Raw genomic sequence first — 25961 nt, 5'->3', positions numbered from 1 at the left:
TATATTTAAAGTGGATAACCAACAAGGATCTATTGTACAGCACATGGAGCTCTGCTCAATGTCATGTGGCAGCCTGGATGGGACGGGAGCTTGGGGGAGAAAGGATACATGTATATGCATGGCTGAGTCCCTTTGCTGTCCACCTGAAACTATCACAGCATTGTTAATTGGCTATACCTCAATATAGAATTCGAGAAGGCAATGGCACCCCACTCCAGCACTCTTGCCTGGAAAATCCCATGGATGGAGAAGCCTAGTAGGCTGCAGTCCATGGGGTCGCTAAGAGTCAGACATGACTGAGCGACTTCACTTTCACTTTTCACTTTCATGCTTTGGAGAAGGAAATGGCAACCCACTCCAGTGTTCTTGCCTGGAGAATGCCAGGGACGGGGGAGCCTGGTGGGCTGCCGTCTATGGGGTCGCACAGAGTCGGACACGACTGAAGTGACTTAGCAGTAGCAGCAATATAAAATAAAAAGTTCAAACAAACAAACAAACAAAATATCCCCAGTCTCCAGATAAGGAAGCTGTGGCATTTAAGACACTTGGTCTTAAATGAGTGGTAGCAAATTATAGAGCAATAATGACCCTAGAGCCCAGGTCATTTCACACTAACTATACTATTAATACCTGGAGGATGTGCCAAGAATTTGGCGATCAAAGAGGGGGACTTTAAGCTATCCTTGTGAACGGTGCTACTGGACAACATTGTAGCTGAAAGCAATTTAAAATAAAGTCTTTTTGATTTGGCATTATGATACATAAACACCCATGGTTAGGTGGATTTACCTAATGCAGAATATTATTCTCAGTATTATATGCTGAACTCAGTCTCAATTTTTTTTTTAAAGCATCAAGGTTACAGTATAATTAGGAACCAGCTGCAGTTGTAATTACCACTCCCAATACAATCTGTTACATATTAGCAAGTGTCAAATGACTACTGCTCCTTAAATGAATAAAACTGTACTGTTCTGAAGACTGGGATGTATGTTCTGATGGGGAACAAAGGAATATAAAAAGTATATGACATATTTATAAAGTGCTGAAAGGTTCTACTTAGGAGATCACAGGTTGCAGGAGCCCAGATAATGCCATAGAAAGTGAAAATGGCTTCTGGGAGAGAATAGCTAACTTAATAAATGCAGAGGAAGAAAAAGCAGCAAATCACAGGACAATAGAAAGTTGCTTTCACTAAATAATACCTTACCTGTTCAAATTTCTGCTGTATATCAGCATCATATAATTGAAGAATAGTCAAGAATCCAGGAAGAAGTTAAAAGAAAACCAACAAGAGCCTTCTGCATAGCTGGGATACTCGTGCCAAAGACTGTTCACAATTTCACTGGAGCAAGTCCTCCTCCACCTTCCCCCACGACTTCCAACATGACCCTGGGCACGCACTCTGGTTCCAAACCCCTTGGACGCTCACACTTCTGCAAAGCTTTCTACATCTGGGCCCAGCTCTAAGCTTTAGAAACATGAGTGCATTAACTGCCCCCCGCAATAACCCAGGAAGGAACAACAACCTTGGCCCGTTTATAGATGAGGCAACTGAGGTACACAGAGGTAGAGTGACTTGCCCAGAGCCACAATTTGAACAGAGTTCATGATTTCAATCATTACGTTATAAAGACTTTCAAAAGGAAGAGAGAACACGAGATTAAGAAAGCAGAGCACCTGGAGAGTAAACAAAATTAGGTCACATCAACCAACTGCCATCCCGGGCCTCCTTTAGATGACCATTCGAAAACAATTTTAAAAATTGTAAGATGATAGTGATGGTTTAGTCACTCAGTCGTGTCTGACTCTTTGTGACCCAGTGGACTGTAGCCCGCTAGGCTCCTCTGTCCATGGGATTTTCCAGGCAAGAATACTGGAGTGGGTTACTATTTCCTTCTCCAAGAGGATAGTGGAAATGTGTAAAATGTGTACAGAATAGATATTTGATCATACTGAAGAGGCACTGATTTTTTTTTTTTTAATGTGACAATGATATTTCAGTTGTGCTTTGGAAAAATCTGTTTTGGAGATATACCGTAATATTTACATGTATGATGTCGGGGGTTTGCTTTGAAAAAATCAGGAGGATGGGAAGACAAGAGAGGGTGTAGTGTAAATTAACAACATCGTCCATAAATTGATAACTTCTGAAAGTGGCTGGAAAGGGACATAAGAGTTTGTTACGCTGTTCTAATTTCCTATGGAAACTTTCCATTATGAGACGTTTAAAAAAAGGGTATTTGTTTTTTTAAGTTTTAAGTCAAATGCCAGTTCCTCCTGGAAGGTTTTGTAACCAGATTTCCCACATAGAATGCTATTTGCCCCTATTTTATGGACTTTGCAAATTAATGTTAAATTTGATTCTCTTGCTAACCAGCAATGTGACATACTGTTTTTCTCATCTGTTAGAGAGAGAGAATGAGAGAGAATCAGGATTGAATGAAAGCAGCATAACCCGGGACAGAATCTAGCAGTTCCCTGCTTCTCGGCTCCTTGCAACCTTTCTGTATTCACAGCGGCCCCACTGACCGAGGCATCGGTGGACAACTGAGCCCTAATGCAAGGCTCTCTTGGCTTTTGGAACGAATCAGAGTCTGAGCCAGCAGAGAGTCTGGCCCGACCTGGCAGCAGGTTGCACTGGCTGATGATGTGGCACTAATGGGAGTTCATGACCTTGTGGGATGGAACAGCAACAAAAAGTACACTGGCTCCCTACCTTTCATCTGATATCAAACATGAGTGGTTTCTTGCATAATACTAGGAGGGAAAGCTGTGTTTAAACACAACAGATGACCCAGAATGCAGGAGCCATACAGGAAAAGATTAATGGCTCCTCTGTCCGTGGAATTCTCCAGGTAAGAATTCTGGAGTGGGTAGCCATTCCCTTCTCCAGGAGATCTTCCCGACCCAGGGATTGAACCTGGGTCTCTCGCATTGCAGGCAGATTCTTTACCATCAGAGCCACCAGGGAAGCCCAAACATGTAACATACAAGGTTGAAAAAGTTGAAAGTGTGTATGAGCCAGTTAAACGTCAAACAATTGCAGAAATAAATATAAATATAAATATATATAAATAAATAAATATAAATAAATATATATGTGTAATAGGACAAAAGGCCAAAGTTCTTAATTTAAAAGCGCTCTTGGACAAAGTCAATATGAGAAGGCAGACAGCCCAATGGAAGAGTGGTCAAAGGTCAAGACCAGCTCTTCTTAAACCGCAGGTGGACACCAGACACAGACCAACAGAAATCCCCAAGAACCGTCATAAGGAAACCAGGGGCTGAGCTACCTTTTACTTCTGGAGCTGAGATTCACAATGCAAAGAAAGTGGAATCTTGAAATGCAGAGGCAAATCACCCTGCGGTAACATAAGTGCGTGGGATCTCCTTGGTGGTCCAGTGGTTGGGATTCTGCCTGCCAATGCAGGAGACGTGGGTTTGATCCCTGGTCCAGGAAGAGCCCACAAGCCATGGAACAAGTAAGCAGGTGAGTCACAACCACTGATGCCCACGTGCCCTAGAGTCCGCGCTCCACAACCAGAGAAATCCCTGCAGCGAGAGGCCCACACGCTGCAACTAGAGAGAGCTCGCACGCAATAACAGAGACCCACAGCCAACCAAAAAAAAATAAGAGTGTGACGATTCACAAGGAATGGAAGTCCTTGCCAGGGGGCCCAGCAGAGTCAGATAAGAGAGCTGACAGGTCACCAGCCTTTCTGGCCAAACCTCTTGCAGGACCCAGTATGCTATTGGGAGCAGCTGGTCTGAAACAGCAGCAATGGACATACCGTTCAGACCTGCTGGAACTGTCTCCCTTTAATCCAGTCAGACCTTTTCAGTCACAAGGAAGCACATTTCCCCGGGAGCCTCCTTCCGAAGCAGCTTCTTTGTAGTCATAGAGATTCATCCACTTTGAATGGCCAGATCCCTGCCAGGGTTTACTCTGCAGCTATGATTCCCCATTATGCATGCTCTTGGAGGTGACTCACACACAGCTCCTCAAGTATTCCAAGATAGTGCTTTTTGTTTGTTTGCTCAGTGAAGGATGGAGAGGCTTGAGAAAAATGGTTTATTAGGGAAAGAGAAAAGTTTCTGACAAACCACACACATGCAACAGAAGAGTCTCCTGCCCCCTTTCATTCTGCCATGGGTGGCACCCACAAATAGATGAACAATTCAACAAACCGTGTCTGAATGTTATGGAACATGTACTGTGAGGGCTCAGTTCTCAGCTTAAAATCTAGTGGAAAACATAAAGAATAAGAAACAAAACCAGGACCATTTTCCTTCAGAACATCGTTATCACTCTCTTCCCCAAGGGAATTTAAAAACAATTCAATATCTGTTATGCGCTGAACTGTGTTCCCCCCACCAAATTCATATGTTGAAGCCTTAACCCCAGGACGTCAGAATATACCTGTATTTGGAGACAGGATACTCATAGTAATTAAGGTAAACTGAGGTCATTAAAGTAGGCTTTAAGCCATTAAGACTGGTGTCCTTACAAGAAGCATAAATTAGGGCACAGACACAGAGGAAAGACCACGTCAAAACACGAGACAAAGGCCATCCATGAGCCAAGGAGGAAAGCCTCAGAAGAAACCAACCCTGCTACACCTTGATCTTGGACTCCTAGCCTTTAGGTTAGTGGGAAAATAAACTTCTGCTGTTTAGGCCACTCCGTCTGAGGTACTTTGTTTTGGCAGCCCCAGCCAACTAACACAGTATCCAAATGGCTCCAACAGGACCATTCTTTTATTTGTTTTGGATCCAGTTTCAAACACTGCATTTGGTTGTCATGTCTGTTTGGGAGCCTCCTTTATTTGAGCCTTCTCATTCATAAGACTGGCATTTTTAAAGTCAGACCAGAGGTCTTACGAAATGTCCTACTTTCTGGATATGTATAATTGTTTCCTCATGATTAGATTCACACGCAACCCTTTGGCAGGAAACCTCTAAAGGTCACGTTGTGTATTTTCCATCACATCACACCAGTGGTGCTCCATGCTAGCGTTTCCCTCTTCCCGGTAATGTTAAATTGGATCACAGATGGAGGACAAGTCCTCTGCTATAATGGTATCTTTTCCCCTTTATAGTTGGTAAGTAATTTATAAGGAAATACTCTTCCCTGGTGGTTCAGACGGTAAAGAATCTGCCTATAATGCAGGAGACCCAGGTTCCATCCCTGGGTTGCAAAGATCGCCTGGAAAGGGGAATGACTACCGCTCCAGTATTCTTGCCTGGAGAATCCCATGGACCGAGGAGCCTGTCAGGCTATACAGTTCATGGGGTCAGACACAACTGAGTGACTAACTCTTTCACTCTGAGACACAGAGAATCCCAATAATCTTTTACTGAAGAGTTTAGCATCCACTGAGGACATCTGCCTGAATCAATTATTACCTGCAGGTTGCCAAATAAATTTTTTTTCTAGTTCTATCATAACTTCTACTTTATCAGTTGGCATTGTTCAGAAAAAAAGAACTTCACCTCCCCATCTGCATCTCCCTTTGACTCTTCTTGAGGAAGAATAATCATCATGGAATGATGGACTTTTTAAAAAAAAATTCAGTATGCTACAATCCATTTTCAACTGATTTGCTTTTGTAGTCGTAAAACATCCATAAAAATTAACATTTTAAGTGTACAATTCAGTGGCATTGAGTACATTCACAATATACAATCAACAGCACTATCCGTTTCATCATCCCAAACACAAACTCCATACCCCTTTGATTACTATCCAGTTGCTTTTAATAACCACCATTTATTTTAACTGTGAGACACACTCATTGTAATACACATGATGTATACATATATATATGTGTATACAAACACACAGGCACGTGTGTGTGTTTAGAAGATGAATAAACGCAATGCACAGAAAAGAACAATTGTGAATATTAAAACCTAGCCAACTAAAATAAACCATTATGCAAAATGCTGGTGGATCAGGAAGGCAGTATCCAAACCCACTCACCAAACATAACAACAGAGGAAATAACCAGGAATTATGTGCCTCCTGGTGCGTGTATCCAATACCAAGGATCCAGTAACCTGAGAGAGACAGCCAGCAACCACCTAGGAAGTATTCCAGCCAAAAAATAAAAATAAATAAAACCTTAAACTCAATCAAGCGTCCACATCTAACTATCAATTGTCAGGAAACACTGGGGACAGAGGAACATGGGTGGGGGCGGGGGGGTGGTGCAGTCAGCAAAGTCCAAATTGTGCGAAACTACAGGAAGGATGACCCAATTCACTCATCAAATAAACTGCAGGCAGGCACACCAAAAGATGGGGAGCCAAACCTATAGATTCACAAGAGTTAAAAGACATATCGACCAAATGCCATGTGCAGACTGTCTGAATCTTTATTGGGACAAACCAACTGTGAAAACTGGGGCATGGGTTTTAACATCCTTACAGATACTCCAAGGAAAGAGAAAACACCATTAAGACGGTTTTCCCTAAAACTGAAGGAAAGAACTAAAAAAATAAAATAAAAATCTGCCCACCAATGGAGAGGAACGACAGGAAACATTCCTGCTTCTGACTGAGCTCTAAATTAAACAAACAAACAGCCACCCCCCCCCTTTTTTTTCCTGCTACACTGTTGCCACAGCTTTATGGCAGGGAATCTGAACAGGGGTTGGACACGTCCCATTTATAATACAAACCGCTGTGAAGGGTATGAGAAGGGAACGGGCATGAGGTAACACTGGAAAAGTGAGACAACGGCCAAGACCGAGGAGGCGGAATCTGGCTAATGAGATTGCATTTTTATTCTCAGGACATCAGGCAGCCACACTGTGCAGCCAGGTAAACTCAAGACGGCCGTGCAGTACATTCGATATGTGCCTTGACAGGCCAGGCTGCCTGTGTGCAAGTCACAGCTCTGCCGCTTGAAAGCTGTGTGACCTGGGGCAAGTCACTGAATCTCTCTGTGCTTCGAGAGTTAACTGTTCTGCACAGACGAGTTGCCCCATCTGGGTAGTGGAGACAAGACAGGCAGTCACATGCCACGGGACTGCTCTGGAGACTACGTGACTTCACACGCGAAGCGCCTGGAACAGTGTTGGGCTTTTGTCAGCTGCTGCTGCCACTGCTATCTGCACGACCCTTCTGAACCTTACCTCTCTCCCTCAAATGAGCTAACGACACCTTCCCTGCTGTCTTGTAGATGATGATAAAGATCAAATAATGAAGCTTGGGTCTTCACATTATCTGGTCATTTTAATCTCTGTAGACTGTGAGGTCCTGAAAACAAGTCCAACAGCTTACTCGTTTAGGGAAGCCCAGCAATCAGTATAGGAAGCGGCGTATAGCTGGAATCAATAACACACTTGAATGCATTTTTTAAAGACTGTCAAGGGCTGGACCCAGGAACACAGGACTGCTCTGAATACGGATACAAGAGGCAGTTTTAGAAGCGTCCGTGACAATTTCAGGCACTCCAGAGTGGAGAGGAAAGTGAAGGGAAGAGACCAAAGGCAAAACCAGCTTAGAGCTACAGCCGTGCTGGAGCTCAAAAGGAACGAGGACCTGAAGCCAAAACACGCAGGAGACGAGACACACCTGCCCCAGGGACCCAGAAAGGTCTAAGTGAGCCATCTCTTTGCCCGTGTCCAGGTTCCCACCAGTGGTGTCTCTCCTGGCTGCCCACAAAGGTACTGAGTGAACTAAGCAGAAACTTTAACTAGCAGGAAAAGTTAAACTGCAGCTAAAGGTGAGGCGTGATCAAGAAAATGAATTCAACTCGAATAAACAGAGTCTGGAATATCTCTGAGACAGACAAGTTGAGATTTCCAACAAAAAGCCAAAAACGCAAGGCTGGTGCTTGAGAGAGCTGCCGTGGAGCCCCAGCGGTCAGAAGGCAGAGGATCTCAGGTGGAGGCCAGGGGGACACCAACATTTCAGAGTGGGGGAGTCAAGGGGAGCAGAAGGACAAAAAGAAGCTGGCCATGGAGAAGGGACCAGCGTAAGCTAAAGGGCCAGCCAAGAGAGGGCACGTCATGAAAGCTGACAGAAGGCATCCCAGGAGGGAAGGAGCAGGTCACGATCCTGTGAGGTCAGAGATAAAGGACAGCATGCCAACAGTTTCAGAACAGAGATCACTGGTGACTCTTAGAAGAGAATGCCAAAAAATAGAACAGGCATAAGTTTATTTTCAAGGACTTTAAGTACAAGTAGGCAGCAAAGAAATGGAGACGGTCATAACCCTTATATAGGCTTCCCTGGTGGCTCGGATGGTCAAGAATCCAATGTAGAAGACCTGGTTTCAATCCCTGGGTTGGGAAGATCTTCTGGAGGAGGAAACGGCAACCCACTCCAGTACTCTTGCCTGGGAAATCCCATGGACAGGGGAGCCTGGCGAGCTACAGTCTATGGGGTTGAGAAGAGTCGGACACCACTGAGCGGCTTTCACTGACTGATTGACTGATAACCTTTAAATAGTAATTCAGAGACGTGTTCTAAAATTATACACTGGCACTGGTGGAATCCAAATTTGCCCAAAGAATCCAAAATTTTATATTGGATTTTATCACCATGGATTTAATTCTGCAAAAATTGAATTGATTTACAACCAAATCGAAAGACACCGTACCCTTAGTTTAGAAAGGCAGCTACATTTAATAACACAGTGACAAGAGGTCCAGACCAATATTCTGGGAACTTTAATGCACATACAGTACCCCTGGGAGCTATTTAAAATGCAGATCCTGAAGCCACAGAGTCTTTGTCCTGGGATGAGTGTACAGATGCTGCAATTCTAACAAGCTCCTGCGTAAAACCAATGCTTTTCATCCTTGGACCATAAACTTCCAATCGCCAGACTCCAGGAAGACCACTAAAGAGAATTTGGTCTCTTTAGGCAGACAGCCTGCCTAGCCATTACTAGACAGACTGCCTAGCAGTCTAGACAGACTAGACATTACTAGACAGACTGCCTAGCCATTACTAGATGACTACTTAGTAGATCACGAGCTTAAGAAAGCACACCATCTTCTGTTCAAGTAGGTCAAATGATGTATGTGCGTGTGCTCAGTCACTCAGTCGTGTCTGACTCTTTCCGACCCCATGGACTGTAATCCACCAGGCTCTTCTGTCCATAGGATTTCCCAGGCAAGAATACTATAATGGGTTGCCATTTCCTTCTCCAGGGTATCTTCCCAACCCAAGGACTGAACCTGGGTCTTTTGCATTGGCAGGTGGATTCATTACCACTGAGCCACCTGGGAAGACCCAAGTAATATCTATCAATACATCCCCAGTTTTCGGTTCGGTGGAAATGTCCCACAGTCTCCAATAGATATCACTTGACAGTTCTACAGCGGTTCATAGTCCTCAAATGCTTTCCCACATTGTATTTCATTTGCTCCTCACAGGCCTTGTTTCCCACAGGGGGACACTGAGCACCAGAGAAGTCAGACTTTATGTTCTCACCATCCGTGGAAGCACTGGACTGGTAACCTCGGTTTTCCTGCCTTCCAGTCCAAAGCTCTCTCACTCAACTACTGATTTTAAAAAGTTCTTGAAGCTTTTCCCAACTGAGACAGTGGTGCTGACTGAGCAGTTGGGGGTTCTCTGCATCTCAGACTACAACCGTGCCCAGGGTCAGACGGATACAAATCATGTCAAACTCAGAAAAACTACCAAAGGTACACTTAGGTCTAAAAGCCCCGTTCAAATCAGACTTATGACAAGGTTCAGGACATGCGTCCTCAAAATCTGGTACATTCAGTATCTCGAGCTGAAGGAGTTTAAGAAAACAGCAGAAAGGGGAAGGTCATCTGACCTTCTGCCCAACCCCACCTTCTTTCCTGAAACAGGTCATAAATTCTCCTGCAGAGAATACCACCCCTGTACCAGGAGGAGGGAAGACAACCTTCTCATCAAAGATGGGCAAGTTAGGGCTCAGAAACTCACACACACAGACATTGTTAAACTCACCCTTACCTTCCCAGTTACTTCTTCCCCATTTACTACCCCTAGTGCAAACCCCTTTGTCTTGCCACCTCTTTACAAATTTATTTTTCACTGTCCAAAGGATTTTAAAGCTTTCTGCTCTGGTCACTTTCACTTCTTGTGCGGGTTCTCAGGTACACACAAAAATTCAACAAAATGTGTATGCTTTTTTTTTGTTCATCTGTCCTCGTCATTTTAATTTTCAGCTCCAGCCAGGAACCCTAAGAGAAGTGAGGGAAACTTTCTCTTCCCCTACACTTACTTAGACAATTTTCTTACAAATTGTACCGTCTTATGCAAAAGATATTTTACCATAAAACAGTAAGTGGATCTTGAAATATCTGACTTTCATATCAAGTCAACAGTTTTCAGGGAAAACATGTGGAAACTCTGACTACATGTGGAAATCAAGACAAAGCTACTAGCCTAATAACAGTCATTAAATAGAGTGGTTTATTTAGGTTAAATTGCTAAGAATTTCAACACTGCCAACTTTGCTATGTTGTCAGCACCTAAAGTCAAAAGGAACCATCCAGGCCTATTTTCACTCATGCAACTACACGGCAAATTCCCAAAGGAAATGGTAAGCACGAGTACTCTATCTTTTAAATGTTTCCAACCAACAAACCAGACCACCACTCTACAAGCTAGTCACTGGGGATAATTCTAAGCTAGGAGACCAGAGCCGCCATTGATGGGGTCGACTTGACCCAACAAGAGGGTCTGGTAAAATGGGCATGGAAAACAAGGTTTGCTCAGTTGCTATCAAGTACTGTGCCAAGGGAATTACATCACTGTGACAAGGGCATGTCCTCCTTACTCCCAAGAAGCAAGAACACCAGCAGGCTCACACATGCCTCTGTTCCAAGACCCACCCAAAGGCATCCGAGAAAACATGGCGGGAAGCACAGGTGTTCATGAGGCGGCAAATGCCAAGCAGGGGGAGTAGGAACGGACCATGCCCAGCAGACCTAAACCTCACAGACAGTGGGGAATACAGGAAGGAATGCTTCCCTGTAACTCAACAAAAGCAGAGGCTGCTCACAGGACAAAAGGTCAAAGAGGCGGGAGGAGTCAAGACTTCCTCCAGCAATCTTAGAAAAGAACTTGATATCCAAGAAGACCGGCTGGATCTTCTTACCCTGCACACCGGCTTTCAGCACTTCCCACCCCTCTCCTCACCCCCAGCTCTCTATATGCTAAACAACACTCGTACAGCCCCGTGACCCAACACGGACAATACGTGGGCACCCAACGAGGGCAGCCAGGAAAAAGGCTGCAAGACCAGCGTTACAGTCCTCTTTGCAACATTTCCCCCACAAGCACCTACACTGATAAAGAAAGCCACCGAGACCTCACCGGGGACAAAAGGAGCTTGGCATCAATTTGGTGATAAAACCTATATTCTAGGATAATTACAAACTATATACACTTGATGCCTAAGCACGAAGGCAAAATGGGGCGGGACTGGAAAGAGCTTGTCAAGAAAGGACTTGTAGGGATCCCTGCATATCCTTCCTCTGAAATGACACTCTAGGGATTAGGGATTTACATTGCTCTCACTGCATTCCTTCCTTATTCCAAGGAACCACCAGAGGATCAACTGAAGCAAAAAGCAGGAAAAACAGCCTAGAGCTGTGGCTGGCAACCTCAGAAGCATATTTGATTCACTTGGAGAGCATTCAAAAAACCTTGGGGTTCAGGCCACACCTAAGTCCAACTGAATCAGAACTTCTAGGTGAGACCCAGGTCTACAACAGTGCAAAGGAGTTTCAATTAGAGAATCAATTACAGCCCGTCCTAGGACTCCATTTCTTCATCTGGTAAAAGGGAACAGGATTAATGAAGGCAGGAGTAAGGAACACTGTGTTACATAAACTGAAGGCCAATCCAGCGCCATCAATTTAAAAATCCCTAAATCCAAACATCAAACATCGATGGAAGCACAGAAACTTACCATCATGGCAGCATAAAAACAACTCACACATTCTTTCCTTCCTGCCCAGTACAAAAACTGGTCTGTTTTATCGTAACAGTATCATACCACCTAGCAGTTTTTACCATGAGGGAAAGAAAAGCTTCAACCTGAAGAATATCCTTAATAAACTCAATCACATTTTATCCTCAATAACCAATCTCGGAAGAAGGTATTACTATCAATGAGAAGCATGAAAAACACGGAGGTCATATATATAGCCCAAGTCCTAATTAGTGAACAATGGGTTAAAATTTCTACCTGGTATATGAAGAGGTGACAGCTGTGCAATTCCATGAACATGCAAAACACCACTAACCCTACATTTTGAATGGGTGACTTGAATGGCATATGACCGATGCCTCAACAAAGCTGGTTTTTTAAAAAGGCATGTGACAATTTCTGACCTATGCACTCTTGTCCAAAAGCCACTTAAAAATCAGCACATGTGTGTGCATGCATGCTAATTCACTTCAGTTGTGTCCAACTCTTTGCAACTGGACTGCAGCCTGTCAGGCTCCTCTGTCCATGGGATTCTCCAGGCAAGAATACTGGACTGGGTCGCCATGCCCTCCTCCAGGGGATCTTCCCAACACAGGGATCGAACCCCCATCTTTTTTGTCTCCTGCATTGGCAGGCGGGTTCTTTACCACTAGCGCCAACTGGGAAACCCGCCAAGAATATACTGAGTGCCAACGCATTCTATAGATACAAACCACTGGATTGGGAAGGTACGTATGTCCATAATCGTTAGTATGTGAATTCTCACATGCAAAGAGAACTCTTTTTAAGGCCTAGGAAGGTGAGGCAGAGACTCTGAGCACAGAATGCCAGGTTTTAAATCCAAGCTGCAAGGCTTATTCTCTCTACAACCATGAGGAAACTACGTAACCTCTCTGCAACTCAGTTTTCCCACCTGTAAAATGAGGACAAAGCAGACCACAGCTGCTGCTTGGTATTATGAAGAATAATGGAATTATTATTTGTAAAGTGCTTGGAAAGTGCCTGGCACACAGTAAGCACTGTGGAAGTGGTTCTCAAAAATAAAAGTCTGGTTTACAGTTACAAGACCAAAATAAAAGTCTGAAGAAAAAAGAGGCATCTAATTTCCCCTCCCAAGTCATCTCCCCTGCCCATAAACGCCACTCTCCAGTATGCTAAGCTACCAGGCAGACAATCTGGTGGACAGGTTAAGAGCACAGACTCTGGAGCCAGGCTGGCTGATTTGAACCCCAGCTCCTTTTTAATTCTCAGGTCTTAGGCCACTTACGTCACCCCTTGGTGTCCAGAGTGTTCATCTATAAACCAGAAATGATACTTTGTAACTCATAAGAATGTTAAAGGTCTTAAACAATTTTATTAATGCTTATATAATAGGTCTTGTGCTTAGTTGCTCAGTCGAGTCTGACTCATTGCGACCCCACGGACTGTAGCCTACCAGGTTCCTCTGTCCATGGGGATTCTCCAGGCAAGAATACTGGAGTGGGTTGCCATGCCCTCCTCCAGGGGATCTTCCCAACCCAAGGATTAAACCCAGGTCTCCTGCACTGTAGGCGGATTCTTTACCAGCTGAGCCACAAGGGAAGCCCAAGTTGGCAGCCTACCTCTTCTCCAGGGGATCCTCCCAACCCAGGAATTGAACAGGGATCTCCTGTATTGCAGGCAGATTCTCTACCAGCTGAGCTACCAGGGAAGCTCATTAATGCTTATTAATAACAGTCTTGTTAATGCTTATCATTAAGTCTTATTAAGTCATTTAATAATGTTTTTCTTTATTACCTCACTTAATACTGAATCTTGGGCTTCTCTTGTGGTTAAGAATCCAGCCTGCCAATGCAGGAGACACAGATTCCATCCCTGGTCCAGGAATCCTACATATCTCATGGCAACTAAGCCCTCGCACCACAGCTAAAACCCACATGCCCTAGCGCCCATGCCCTGCGACAAGAGAAGCCAGTGCAATGAGAAGCCCGTGCACCTCAAAGAAGAGTAGCCCCTGTTCACGGCAACTAGAGAAAGCCCAAGTGCAGCACCAAAGACCCAGTACAGACAAAAATAAATTAATTAATGAATTTTAAAAAAAACTGAATCTCACATCTAGTCAATGTTGTCAGCTACTCTCCTATTTAATTTATTACCTGTTATCCCCTAAATGCAGCAGGTACTCTCACTTCTCTGTCTTTCAGTTGCTATTTCCTGTGCCTGATGTGATCTCCCCTCTTCCTCCAACCACTCCTTCTGAACCACTACTACCTTGGAGAAGTCCCCCCCTCCCCACCCCTCGGGAGGGAAACAGGCTCCTTCTCTGATGCTCCTATTAGCTCTTGTTATGGCACTATTACTCTGATGCTGGGAGGGATTGGGGGCAAGAGAAGAAGGGGACGACAGAGGATGAGATGGCTGGATGGCATCACTGACTCGATGGACGTGAGTCTCAGTGAACTCCGGAGTTGGTGATGGACAGGGAGGCCTGGCATGCTGCGATTCATGGGGTCGCAAAGAGTCGGACACGACTGAGCGACTGATCTGATCTGATCTGATGGCACTATTCTTACTTGGGCCAATAATCCAAAAAATTAAGAATAAGTAAGTGGTCAAGAGATCAACAAGTTGCTAGATGTGGCTAAATTTCATCCAGAAAATATCAAATTTGCTCAAATATTCAAATGATTCACCACAGTGAGTGCTGGAATTCACCTGCAAGTATTGAGTTTCAGATTCTGGGCCCAATTTCTTAGATATTCCATTGAGATGAGATTCTCTCCCTAGACAGGCTCCTCAAGTTTTAAGAGGGGATGTCAATCCTATCCCTAGATAAGATTACTAAGTCTACAGACTTGTGTTCAATATGGAATATCTGTGCTCCACGAAAAAGCAAAGAGCATGGTCTTTAACTCAGGCTGCACAGCACTGCCTAATAGTGAACAAAATCAAGAAGCGTCCAAAGGTAATAAATAAGGGGCACTCCTGGACTAAGGTGGACCAGCACAGCTCATCTTTTAAGACTACAATTAGGCCTCCCTCGTGGCTCAGACGGTAAAGAATCTGCCTGCAATGCAGGAGACCCGGGTTCAATGCCTGGGTTGGGAAGATCCCCTGGAGAAGGGAATGGCAACCCACTCCAGTATTCTTGCCTGGAGAATTCCATGGACAGAGGAGCATGGCGGGCTACAGTCCATGGGGTTGCAGGGTCAGAAACGACTGAGCAACTAACACACACACACAAAGACTACATTTACTGCACTGCCCTTGTGCTAGAATGAGAGACACTATAAGAAATGGCCTTCTGGAATCCACAAACGTGTGTGTGTGGTTATGAGGCAGTTTTGAATGCAGTTTGCACACTGCTTATAAAAAGAAATGGGGAGAAACTGCCCTCAGAGAGCAGAAAAAGGGGACCTCTCTCCCAAGTAACTGACCTCACTGATCGCTTCCTCTTTGCTTTGGCTGCTAGAAGGTTCAGTCACCTCTAGCAAGCACCCACATCCTTATTGTCTATTAACCTTAGTCCTTGTTTCATCTTTGCCTTCTCTCTGTTTTTCTCATCTACTCTGACTTGATTTTGACATGTCTTGCTGGTTTATAAATATATGTATATATGATGTCAGCCATAAGAAATCCTTAAAAGAGGCAAGTTTAGATGAATAAATAAATAAAAACACAAGTTTGCAAAGAGTAAAAATGAAATGATTCATTTTCCCTGACTCTCACTACTTGGCTAAAATTCAACTGCCCTTATTGATATGATGTGACAGTTTAATAAAAATACAACCCAAAAGTTAAGCCTGTTTCCACGTCATATATTTCATTTCATACGAGTTAACCAGTATTATACTCCATCTACATGCCTACCCCTCCATTTAAGTTCCTCACTCTATCTCCAAACTAAGTAAAATTCATCTACAGAAGTAAAAATGACAGTAAAGTATGGGTATCTACTCCGACCTACTCTCCTGAAAGAAGTCACCTGGAGGGAACATAATTGTTCCCTTGTACTCTGATTGCATGTAAATTTAATGCAAAGAAAAGGTCAGAAGTTGTTAGGTTGGAAAGGGCTAAATGTAGGCTCCAAAATGAATCCCAGTGATTCTCAGAGAGTCTACCTAAAACAGCTGTATATGTACATGGGTCTGCTCATGTATACTCAGAGTGCTCTTCTTAGGATGGAACCTGGAGTAATTACAGAAAAGAAAAGGGCCACTTAGGCCACATAATCTAGAAACACCAAAAAGCCTGCAGATTTGGGGAGGCCTGGAGAAACTTAAGTCATAGAACAGCATTTAAATATATTTGTCTGCTTACAATTTCCATTGCAAATGTGATTAGTTTGCACGAATAAATAGGAATATGATGTGTTGGCCATGTTTTCCTCTTGAGGGTTATCACAGAGTTTTGATTAAGGACAAATGTCTGAAATGTTGGGTATATTTAAGTTCACGACACTTAAAATGAGCTAGGAAGTTGTACAGGCTTGATTAAAGGGCTGCCTTCGTGAACTTAAAATTAAAAGCAATAAATTCCAATGAGTCAAGTGATTGGGACTAAATATGGTATTCTGCCAAAAAAGTTGAAATGGAGTCCAAAGAGACTGAAATGGTGCCCAGGTTTCAAGAAACGGTGAAAGAGGAAAGGTCAAGCTGTCCGAGTTGCCTTTCCTCTGGGTTAGTGAAGGAGTACCATTATGCAGAACTCCTTTTAAGTAGAACTTCACAGGAGTTACAGGCTCCCAGGACAATCTGTTTTGTCATTTCTATAAAGAAGCCTCTCAAACGCTCAGAGGCCGGTGTGTTAAGTGTTGTCAGATGCTCAGAGCAGAGAGAAGGATGAGAAGAGGGGGCGTGGGGAGCGGAGGTATTCTGGAGTTTTTATGCACAAGCGCGCTGGCCAACTCCAGCAGTCTCCAAAACGGAAGTCAAGGTGACTTCCCCAGCCGCGGGAGGGCGGAGCCTTTGAAACCTAATAGGATCATGCTTCGGCGCCGGCTGTGCCCCCGGGAAGCTTCAGGTCGGGTCAACAACAACCGGGGTCACGAGCAGGAGCGCACTGGGGTGGCCGAGGGGACCTGCTGACCCGGAGCCCTCTCCCACCCCGGGACACCATCGCGCCCGCTCTTCTGCTCTTCTTCACCGGCCTTGGCTCAGCCCGCCGCGCGCCCGCTAGGCACCGACTCCCAGGCCCGGTCAAGTGGGAGGGTCCAGCCGGCAAAGTTCCCGCGGCAACGTCGGGCCCTGGGCCCCGCAATCGCCGCTTGTGCTGGCCGGGAGGGACGGCGACCTCCCTCCTCCCGCTGCTGCAAGGTGGAACAGCCGCCGTGCGCCCCTTTCTGTTTCCTTTCCCTGTTGCACCAACCGAGCACGTGAACGCCAGGGCCCCTCGCGGCCCCCGGCCGACGCTTACCTTGGCGGCCGCCATGCTTCGCCCTGGGTGCGGGCAGCTGCGGGCTGCAGGACGCTCTCACTGGCTCGCCGGCGCTGCGGACCTGGGCAGCTCACTTCCCGTCCCGACGGCGGCGAGGGCGGCGATACAGCCCGGCAGCGTGCGCGCCCGGCCTGCTTCCCCACGCCCTCCTGCCGGCGCGGGTCATGCGGGCGCTGCCAGCCCATTGGCTGGGCCTGGCCGGGGCTGCCGGGTCGCGCGTGATCCGGACGGCCTCTGCCCTGCTGCGGGGCGGGCCCGGGTCTGGGGGCGGCGGACTGGCCCCGCGCACGTGACCCCGGCTGCGCTGTCCAGCATGGCGACCTCTGCAGCGGGGGGCCAGCAGGCGGTGGCCGGGTTCACGACCGTCTTTTGCGAGCAGGTGGCCTCGCGAGGGAAGCTGTTGGCTTCCGCTGCTCTCAGGGGCTGCTCCAGGGCCTCCAGACCCACAGGCAGGACACACAGCTGGGGAAGTTGAGAACTGACATTAGGTCCCAGGTTTATCCAGGTGTTCCCTGTCGGTTCCCTTTCAGAGGGGCTGCCCTCTGGGGTGGGGGGTGGGGGGGACGTCGTTTAAGAGATCCCGAAGCATTGACTAGTCGATGGAAATAGGAAAGTAATGTCTCTGGCAGACCTAGTTTTAGGTCAAATCTAGCTCAGTCGAAGTACCAAACAGCTGTGTGTATAAGTGCAGAACTCACATGTGCTGGGGCCACTTTATTTGCACCCTACATAGTAGGATGGCAGAGATCAAAGAACCCCCCCCCAAATAGGCCCTACTGAAAGAAACAGGTTAAATTTTAATGTAAAAATAGAATGTGTAACCCCCAGAGGTCTTTCTCTTTATAAGAATTTCATTCAGTTACCTCTGCTACCAAAATTTATAATTAAGGCAATGGTGATCAGTGAAAAGGGCTTTAAATGTTTTGTAGATTATGGATATAACCTAGGAACAAAAGTGGTTTTTACCAGTCATTTTCATTAATTAACACTGATTAAGTGTCTGCTGCTTGCCAGGCACTGTGTTAGGTGCTAGGAACACCAAAATGACTTGAGAAATGGTTCCAGCCCTTAAAGAGCTTAAGGGCTAGCGGGAAAGCTGGCACATAAACACTTAACGTCCATATAACCTGTCAAGGCAGCAACCCAAGGACTATGGGATCACTGAAGACTGAAGACTGGGGAAACCTCTTAGAGGAGATGATGCCTAGACTGAATGCACTAAAGTAGCTGTGAATTAGCCCAGTGAAGTGGAGGGAGAAGGTTTTCCAGCCAGAGAAAATAAGGAGGAGAGGACACCCAGAAATTACTGAGGAAACAGAACAAGTTATGAAAGTGATGGGTCGTGGAAGGTAAGGAGCTGTGGAACTGCTGGAAGAAGAGTCTGGACAGGCAGGTTGGGACCATTCATGGAGGGTGCTGGGTGCCATGGTGAAGGGTGTGCGCCTTAACTGAAGGCCTTTAAGAGAGGTGGCATGGCCAGGATTGCAATGTCGATGGATCCTGCTTGAGGTTCGAAGGACGGGGTAAGGCCACACTGTTGGGATACTCAGATAAGACGGACTGAGGACTTGAAACCAGAGATGGGATAGGGCTAGAGGAAGGAATAGGAGGTAAAATTAGTCAGTGTGGTGAGAGAGAAAGGAAGTCACCCTGTCTTGCACATTGGGCCCTGGTGTAGATGTTGGAAAGACGCCAGAGATAACAGGTAATAAATACATGAGTAATACAGGAGTGTTTTGAAGTGTGTGCCTCTTGTCTGTAAGGACAGTGTATGTGAAATACACTGAATTATACTGTAAAAGACAAACATTTCAAAAGGGAGTGATTGATTACGAGATTCTAGAGAGGTTTAACAAAGACTGGAACGACTCGAATGTGTTTAATAGGCAACAGAGAAAGACCAGGCAAGGAGTTAAAGAATAGAGACAAAAGCAAAACCAGGAGAAATGATAGTGAAACGGATAGCAGAGGACGAGTCTACAGCTCATGCACAGTGGTGGTCCTGGCTGCTGTAAAGAGTTTTTAAAATGTACAGAGAAAATACAACCTCATGGAACCAAGATCACATCATATACTGTATACTATTTTAAAAGGCATCACTGAAGCTCTCTGTTTATAATACAGTGAACTTTAAACAAATTTAAATGTGGTATTTTTCTGGAAATCTCGGAAAATTCAGAAAATCATAGTAATGACAAAGTCACTCATATTTCTTGTATCAGAGTTAGCTACTGTTAACATATTACTGTTATATTCTTCGAAACAATGTGTTCATGTAAAGAGTCATTTTTTTAAATTTAAATACAAGGACTCATACTCTATGTAATTTTTTTTATGTCCACTTTAACAAAGCAAAGACATACTGGGTGTTTACAGTAACAAGTTTATTCTCTCCCCATTATGGAGGTCAGAATTCCAGAATGAGTCCTAAGGGGCTAAACCAAGGTGGAAGGGTTGGGTTCCCTCCAGAAGGTTGAAGGGAGTATCTGTTTCTTTGCCTTTTCCAGGGGGCCCATGGCCCCTCCTCCATCTTCAAAGCCAGCTCACAAACATCTCTCTGAACTCCACTTCCCTCACATTTCCTCTTCTGTCGTGATCTCCCTCTGCCTCTTGCTCATAAGGACACGATGCTGTGCTGTGCTCAGTCGCTCAGCAGCCTCTGACTCTTTGCGACCCCATGGACTGTAGCCCGCCAGGCTCCTCTATCCATGGGAGTCTCCAGGTAAGAATAGTGGAGTGGGTTGCCATGACCTCCTCCAGGGGATCTTCCCAACCCAGGGATCAAACCCAGGTCTCCCACATCGCAGACAGATTCTTTACTGTCTGAGCCACCAGGGAAGCCATAAGAACACTGACGATGGCATTTGGGATCCACCCGGATAAGCCAGGATAATCTACCTCCATATCTTTAACACAATGGCATCTGCAAAAAGAATCTCTGTCATATAAGGTAATATTCATAGGCTCCAGAGGTTAGGATGCAGACATCTGGGGGAACCGTTCGTCTGCCTACCAAACCTACCACACTCTGGATGCAAATATAACCACATATGAATAAAAATGTATTTCCACTTACAGCTGGAGTCAGACTCAGTCCATTAAGCTTTCTCCCTCCTAGAATTCCTCTAGAAAATGAGAGACTTTGGAAAAATTAAACTGTCACAAGCCCTGAAATATTGAAGGAGGCTCCCTGTCTTCCACATGACCTGTCAACAATGGGAAGCATGATCTGAGAGGATGAAGTGTAAGTTGACCGGTCACCAGCTGCTTTGTCTTGTCCTGACAGCCGCCCTCCCCATAAGTGATTCAGGCCATTCTTGTCCCTATCCCCACACCACCCTCTCCCCTACCACTTAAAAGTAGCTGGTGCTGAATTTTGACTGAAGGGGCCCTGTTACGGGTTGTGTCTCCCTCCAGTCCTAATCACCCTGACCTCAGAAAATGACTTATTTTGAAACTGAAGATGTAATTAGTAAAGATGAGGTCATACTGGAGCATGGTGGGCCCTTAACCCACCGTGACTGGTGTCCCTATAAGAAGACACAGAAACACACCAGGAGGAGCCACATGACGTAAAGGCAATGACGAGAGGCAGCTGCAAGCCAGGGGACAGCAAGGGGCAACAGCCACCACCAGAAGCTAAGAGGCTAGAAGAGATGCTAACCAGAGTCTCAAGAGGGCCCATGGCCCTGCCAACACCTTAATTTGGGATTTCTAGCCTCCAGAACCAAGAAAGAATACAATTCTGTTGTTTGAAGCCCCCCGAGTTTGTGGAACTTTATCATGGGAGCCCAAGGAAACAGATACACAGCCCAAAGCCACCTACGTGTTGGACCAGATGCCAACATGGCCTGTTGGGAAAGCGGCCAACCCAAACCACGGTGAAACTCGAGGGCTGACAACATGAGCTCAAGCCCTGGGGTTCAGAAGAGTGAGTGGTGTGTCCTGTTCTGAGCTTTCACCTTCCTCAGAGTGGCGGTGCTTTGCACATGCACCTTGAGCTTGCCCTTTAAACCATCTGGTTTTCCCCAGCTCCACTAAAACAAACAAGCAAATAAAAGACATCACTCTCCCTGTGAGCATGTTCCTAGATTAGACTGCAGGAAAGGGTATCCTGCGAGAATGCTTGCAAAGCGCCTCATCTACCAATAAGTTGGGGCATATAACTGAGAATTATAATAATGATCTTTTGTGTGGATGGCGTGTTACAAAGGTAATGCTAGGGATGGTAAAAAGCATATGTGACAGAGTGAAAGGAGTACCATGAAATAAGTAAATGAAGAGCTCCCAATGAACCGCTCTCAGCGGTTGCAGCTGAGTCTCGCCAGCTCAAGGACACAGAGAATCCCTCTGTTGCAGTCATCTGTCTTTGGGATCCTGCCAAGTGTCAAATCAAGCATGATAAGCCTTTCCTGAGCATGGGCAGAAGGTAGGTCGGGAATGAACATGATCTAGCTTCTTAGTAGATCCAAAGGAGAAAAGCTGTGTCAACATTTTTAGAGTTAGAGGGAAGGTAGGGGAGGGAGGAAGAGAGTAAGGATGAGGAGACAGGACACCTTGAGTAAGTGTGCTTGCAAAAAAATCCCCAAGTTTTGAGATCCTAGGCTCTGAAAGCAAGGCCTTGAACAACTAGGTTCTGAGAGAAGAGCAAGTATACAAGCCCGGGAACACCTGCCCCCACCTCAGCAGAACACAGGGGGACCTCGGTTTCACCAAATATAAAGTTGTAAGCATCGAATTTACCTCAGAATGGAATAAGGGGCCATACTAGCAACTACCAGGGGTCTGCTGGGGAAAAGGAATAACAGGTATTAACTTTACAAGATAATTCATCATTGTGTCCTGGTCAGATAGCCAAATACCCCGATTTAGTGATAAATAGTTAGATTCACAAGTACTCAAGGTACACAGAACTTTGTGAGAGGCAAAGAAAGCCTCTAAAATCTGATGCAGCCACTACAAATTTGGGGATGAATACACATGTCCAATTTCAAGTGAAGTCTCTAGTCTCGAAGGTTTATTGGTTAAGTATCTTGAATTGAGATTGGGGTGACAGATGGCACATAGTACTCTCAAAAGCTCTCAGCTCGAAGAGTAATATGACTGCTCCATGTCCCAAGAGCACAATGAACTCTTCAGTAAGATTGAGCACATGGCTATCACTGACCAGCATCCATGGGGTAATATACACCATTCATACCTCCCTGGGTACTGACCATTGCTGCCCCTGCCAACACAGTCTTATAATCTAGTATTAAACAGTTTCCCTGCCCTACATTATAAGGACTTGACCCTGGCACAGAAACAAAAGTGAAAAAGACACAGTCCTGGGACTTTAGAGAGCTCACAGATCTGTCATTCAAGTCTTTGTTGAATGTCACCATATCAGAGATGTCTCCCACCTCCACTCACCTGCTGTTAGCATTTCATCTATCTATCCCTTATCACCTGGCCATACACTTATGAGTTTACTGTCTGCCTCCCCATCTTGGGATGAAAACAGGGATTGCATCTCTATTAGTTCATATCCAGGGTATTATAACACTGTTTGCATGATACAAGGCACTCACATATTTGTTTAATGCATGCATTGGAAATAGAAACTCGTATGCCTAGGGCACCAAGACCAATAAAAATTGAAGAAGGTTATCCCACAGAAGCAATGAGTAGGAGTTTAAATTAAGGCATTTTGATGATTTGGTTTCATCCACAACTGTAGGGCATATTCTGAATTTCCTATGTGAAGATATTAGACCAGAGCATTTGTACTTCCCAATACTTTACTCCAGCCACCATTTCACAAGAATAATGTCCCCAATTCCTTTACAACAGTGACAAGAAGGCAAGTAATTAAACAGTAGGAATATTTTGGAGATCCAACTATATGAGTACAGACAGTTCTAATGGAATGAGTACAGCAGATATTCAAACCATACTGAAGCAAGTCTCATGCCTTATACTTTATTGTGTTATACAGACCAGGCTTGAAATTTTGGTGTATTGACACCAAGTAGGACCCTGTGTTAGGGGAAACATCCTGGCTGAAACCACCCGCACTAGCCAGGCCCCATGGTAACCATTTGCATGAATGATTTTATAACAGGAGGTCCTGGTAAGGAAACTGGAACTAACAAGCCACCACCACCAGAAGAGTTTGGAAAGGGTTAAAAGGAGATGCCACGTGTCCTACCACCTCCCAGAATCCTCCTTATTGGCATCCATCTTGGCTGAGCAACGCGTGTGCCTACAGAAAGGACCCTGAGACAGAGTGATTGGCCAAAGACAACCTGGAAACTAATCCCATTACCATAAAGACTGCAAGCCACGTGGCAGATTAGTCTTGCTAGGGTTCCCTTACCCTCCTGCTGTCCACATGGTGGCCCCTTCCCAATAAAGTCTCTTGTTTTGTCAGCACATGGGGGTCCTCAGACAATTCACTTCTGAGTATTAGACAAGAACCCCCTTTCGGGCCCTGGAAAGGGTACCCCCTTGCTGCAACACCCGTGAGGCCCTCCTGGGCACAAAGCGTTTCTGTGTCCCCCATTTCTCATTTATAAGAAATAGGCTTCATTCAGCCTCCTCAACCTTCCCTGAGTTCCAAAGGGCAGATTCAAACAGTTGCTAATCAGAGAAGGGAGGGAATGAAGAAAGAACGGAGGAACAGCCAGCCAACAATAGTACAGGCTTGGAGCAGAATCCTGGTTCCTCCTGAAAGAATATACATAATAATATCTTTGAGTTCTTCTGCAGAAACTAAAGTCCTCACCCAGATGTTGCTGTTGTTGTTCAGTCCTAAGGCATGTCTGGCTCTTTGGGACCCCGTGTCCTGCAGCACACCAGGCTTCCCTGTCCCCCACCATCTCCCAGAGTTTGCTCAAACTCATGTCCATGGAGTTGGTGATGCCATCCAACCATATCATCCTCTGTCATCCCCTTCTCCTCCTGCTTTCCATCTTCCCAAGCATCAGGGTCTTTTCCAATGAGTAAATAAACAAAACTCAATAAAAAAAATTTTAAAGCCCACAACAACATAAATTTATTATCTTGCAGTTCTACAGTTCAGAAGTGTAAAATGGGTAAAATCAAGGAACCAACAGGGCTGGGTTGCTTTCTGGAGGCTCAGAGAGAATCCATTTCCTTACTGTTACAGCTTCTAGAAGTCAGGTTCATGACCCTTCTTCTCCATCTTCAAAGCCAGCAACAGCAAGCCCAGCTCTTCCCTATCACACCACTCTGATCTCCTCTTCTTTGCTCTTTTACATTTAAGGACCCTTATGATCACGCTGGGCCTCCCAGGTGGGGATAGTGGTAAAGAACCTGCCTGCCAACGCAGGAGACGTAAGGGATGTGGGTTCTATCCCTGGGTTGGGCAGATCCCTTGGAGGAGGGCATGGCAACCTACTCCAGGGTTCTTGCATGGATAAGCCCATGGACAGAGGAGTCTGGTGGGCTACGGTCCCTGCAGTAGCAAAGAATAGGACATGACTGAGCAACTTAGCAAACATAATTACACCAGGTTCACCCAGATAATCCGGCATAAACTCCCAATGATTATCCTGATGGAGAATGATGCTCAATTGATTAGTTTGTTAAGGCTGCCATAGCAAAGTACCACAGATTGGGTGGCTTAAACAACAATGTCTTATTTTCTCACAGTTTCAGAGGCTGAAAGTCTGAGATCAAGGAATCAGCAGGGTTCATTTCTTCGGAGGCCTCTCTCCTTCCTCATAGGTGGCAATCTTCTGCCTGTGTTCACATGGCCTTCCCTGTGTGCATCAGATCAGTCAGATCAGTCGCTCAGTCGTGTCCGACTCTTTGTGACCCCATGAATCACGGCACGCCAGGCCTCCCTGTCCATCACCAACTCCCAGAGTTCACTCAGACTCACGTCCATTGAGTCGGTGATGCCATCCAGCCATCTCATCCTCTGTCGTCCCCTTCTCCTCCTGCCCCCAATCCCTCCCAGCGTCAGAGTCTTTTCCAATGAATCAACTCTTCGCATGAGGTGGCCAAAGTACTGGAGTTTCAGCTTCAGCATCATTCCTTCCAAAGAAATCCCAGGGCTGATCTTCAGAATGGACGGGTTGGATCTCCTTGCAGTCCAAGGGACTCTCAAGAGTCTTCTCCAAGACCACAGTTCAAAAGCATCAATTCTTCGGCACTCAGCCTTCTTCACAGTCCAACTCTCACATCCATACATGACCATGGGAAAAACCATAGCCTTGACTAGACAGACCTTTGTTGGCAAAGTAATGTCTCTGCTTTTGAATATGCTATCTAGGTTGGTTATAACTTTCCTTCCAAGGAGTAAGCGTCTTTTAATTTCATGGCTGCAGTCACCATCTGCAGTGATTTTGGAGCCCAGAAAAATAAAGTCTGATACTGTTTCCACTGTTTCCCCATCTATTTCCCATGAAGTGATGGGACCGGATGCCATGATCTTCGTTTTCTGAATGTTGAGCTTTAAGCCAACTTTTTCACTCTCCACTTTCACTTTCATCAAGAGGCTTTTGAGTTCCTCTTCACTTTCTGCCATAAGGGTGGTGTCATCTGCATATCTGAGGTTATTGATATTTCTCCCAGCAATCTTGAT

At 45.5% G+C, this 25961-nt stretch overlaps 1 protein-coding gene across 8 annotated transcripts in view; it reads right to left on the bottom strand.

Annotated features, from left to right (window-relative positions):
* SLC25A13 (solute carrier family 25 member 13) overlaps window positions 1-25961 on the bottom strand; it is a 272518-nt gene that overhangs the window by 210086 nt on the left and 36471 nt on the right. For 6 of the 8 annotated variants that reach the window (XM_086397739.1, XM_086397743.1, XM_086397734.1 and 3 more), the window contains exon 1: window positions 17348-17519. The exons of the other annotated variants lie outside the window; for them this stretch is intronic. Coding sequence is in view for 4 of the 6 variants with exons in the window: in XM_086397734.1 (XP_086253860.1) it covers window positions 17348-17362 (15 nt within the window). In the remaining 2 variants the exon portion in view is untranslated. Of the gene's footprint in view, window positions 1-17347; window positions 17520-25961 lie in introns of those variants that run through there. 8 annotated transcript variants of the gene reach the window in all.

Source organism: Bos grunniens, chromosome 4 (genome assembly GCF_055505025.1).
Source record: "Bos grunniens cultivar Pamir isolate PY7600 chromosome 4, Bosgru_T2T1.0, whole genome shotgun sequence".
In the NCBI taxonomy this organism is placed as follows: domain Eukaryota; kingdom Metazoa; phylum Chordata; class Mammalia; order Artiodactyla; family Bovidae; genus Bos; species Bos grunniens.
Note: the sequence above shows the minus strand (reverse complement) of the source record. Positions and strands in the feature narration are given on the sequence as shown.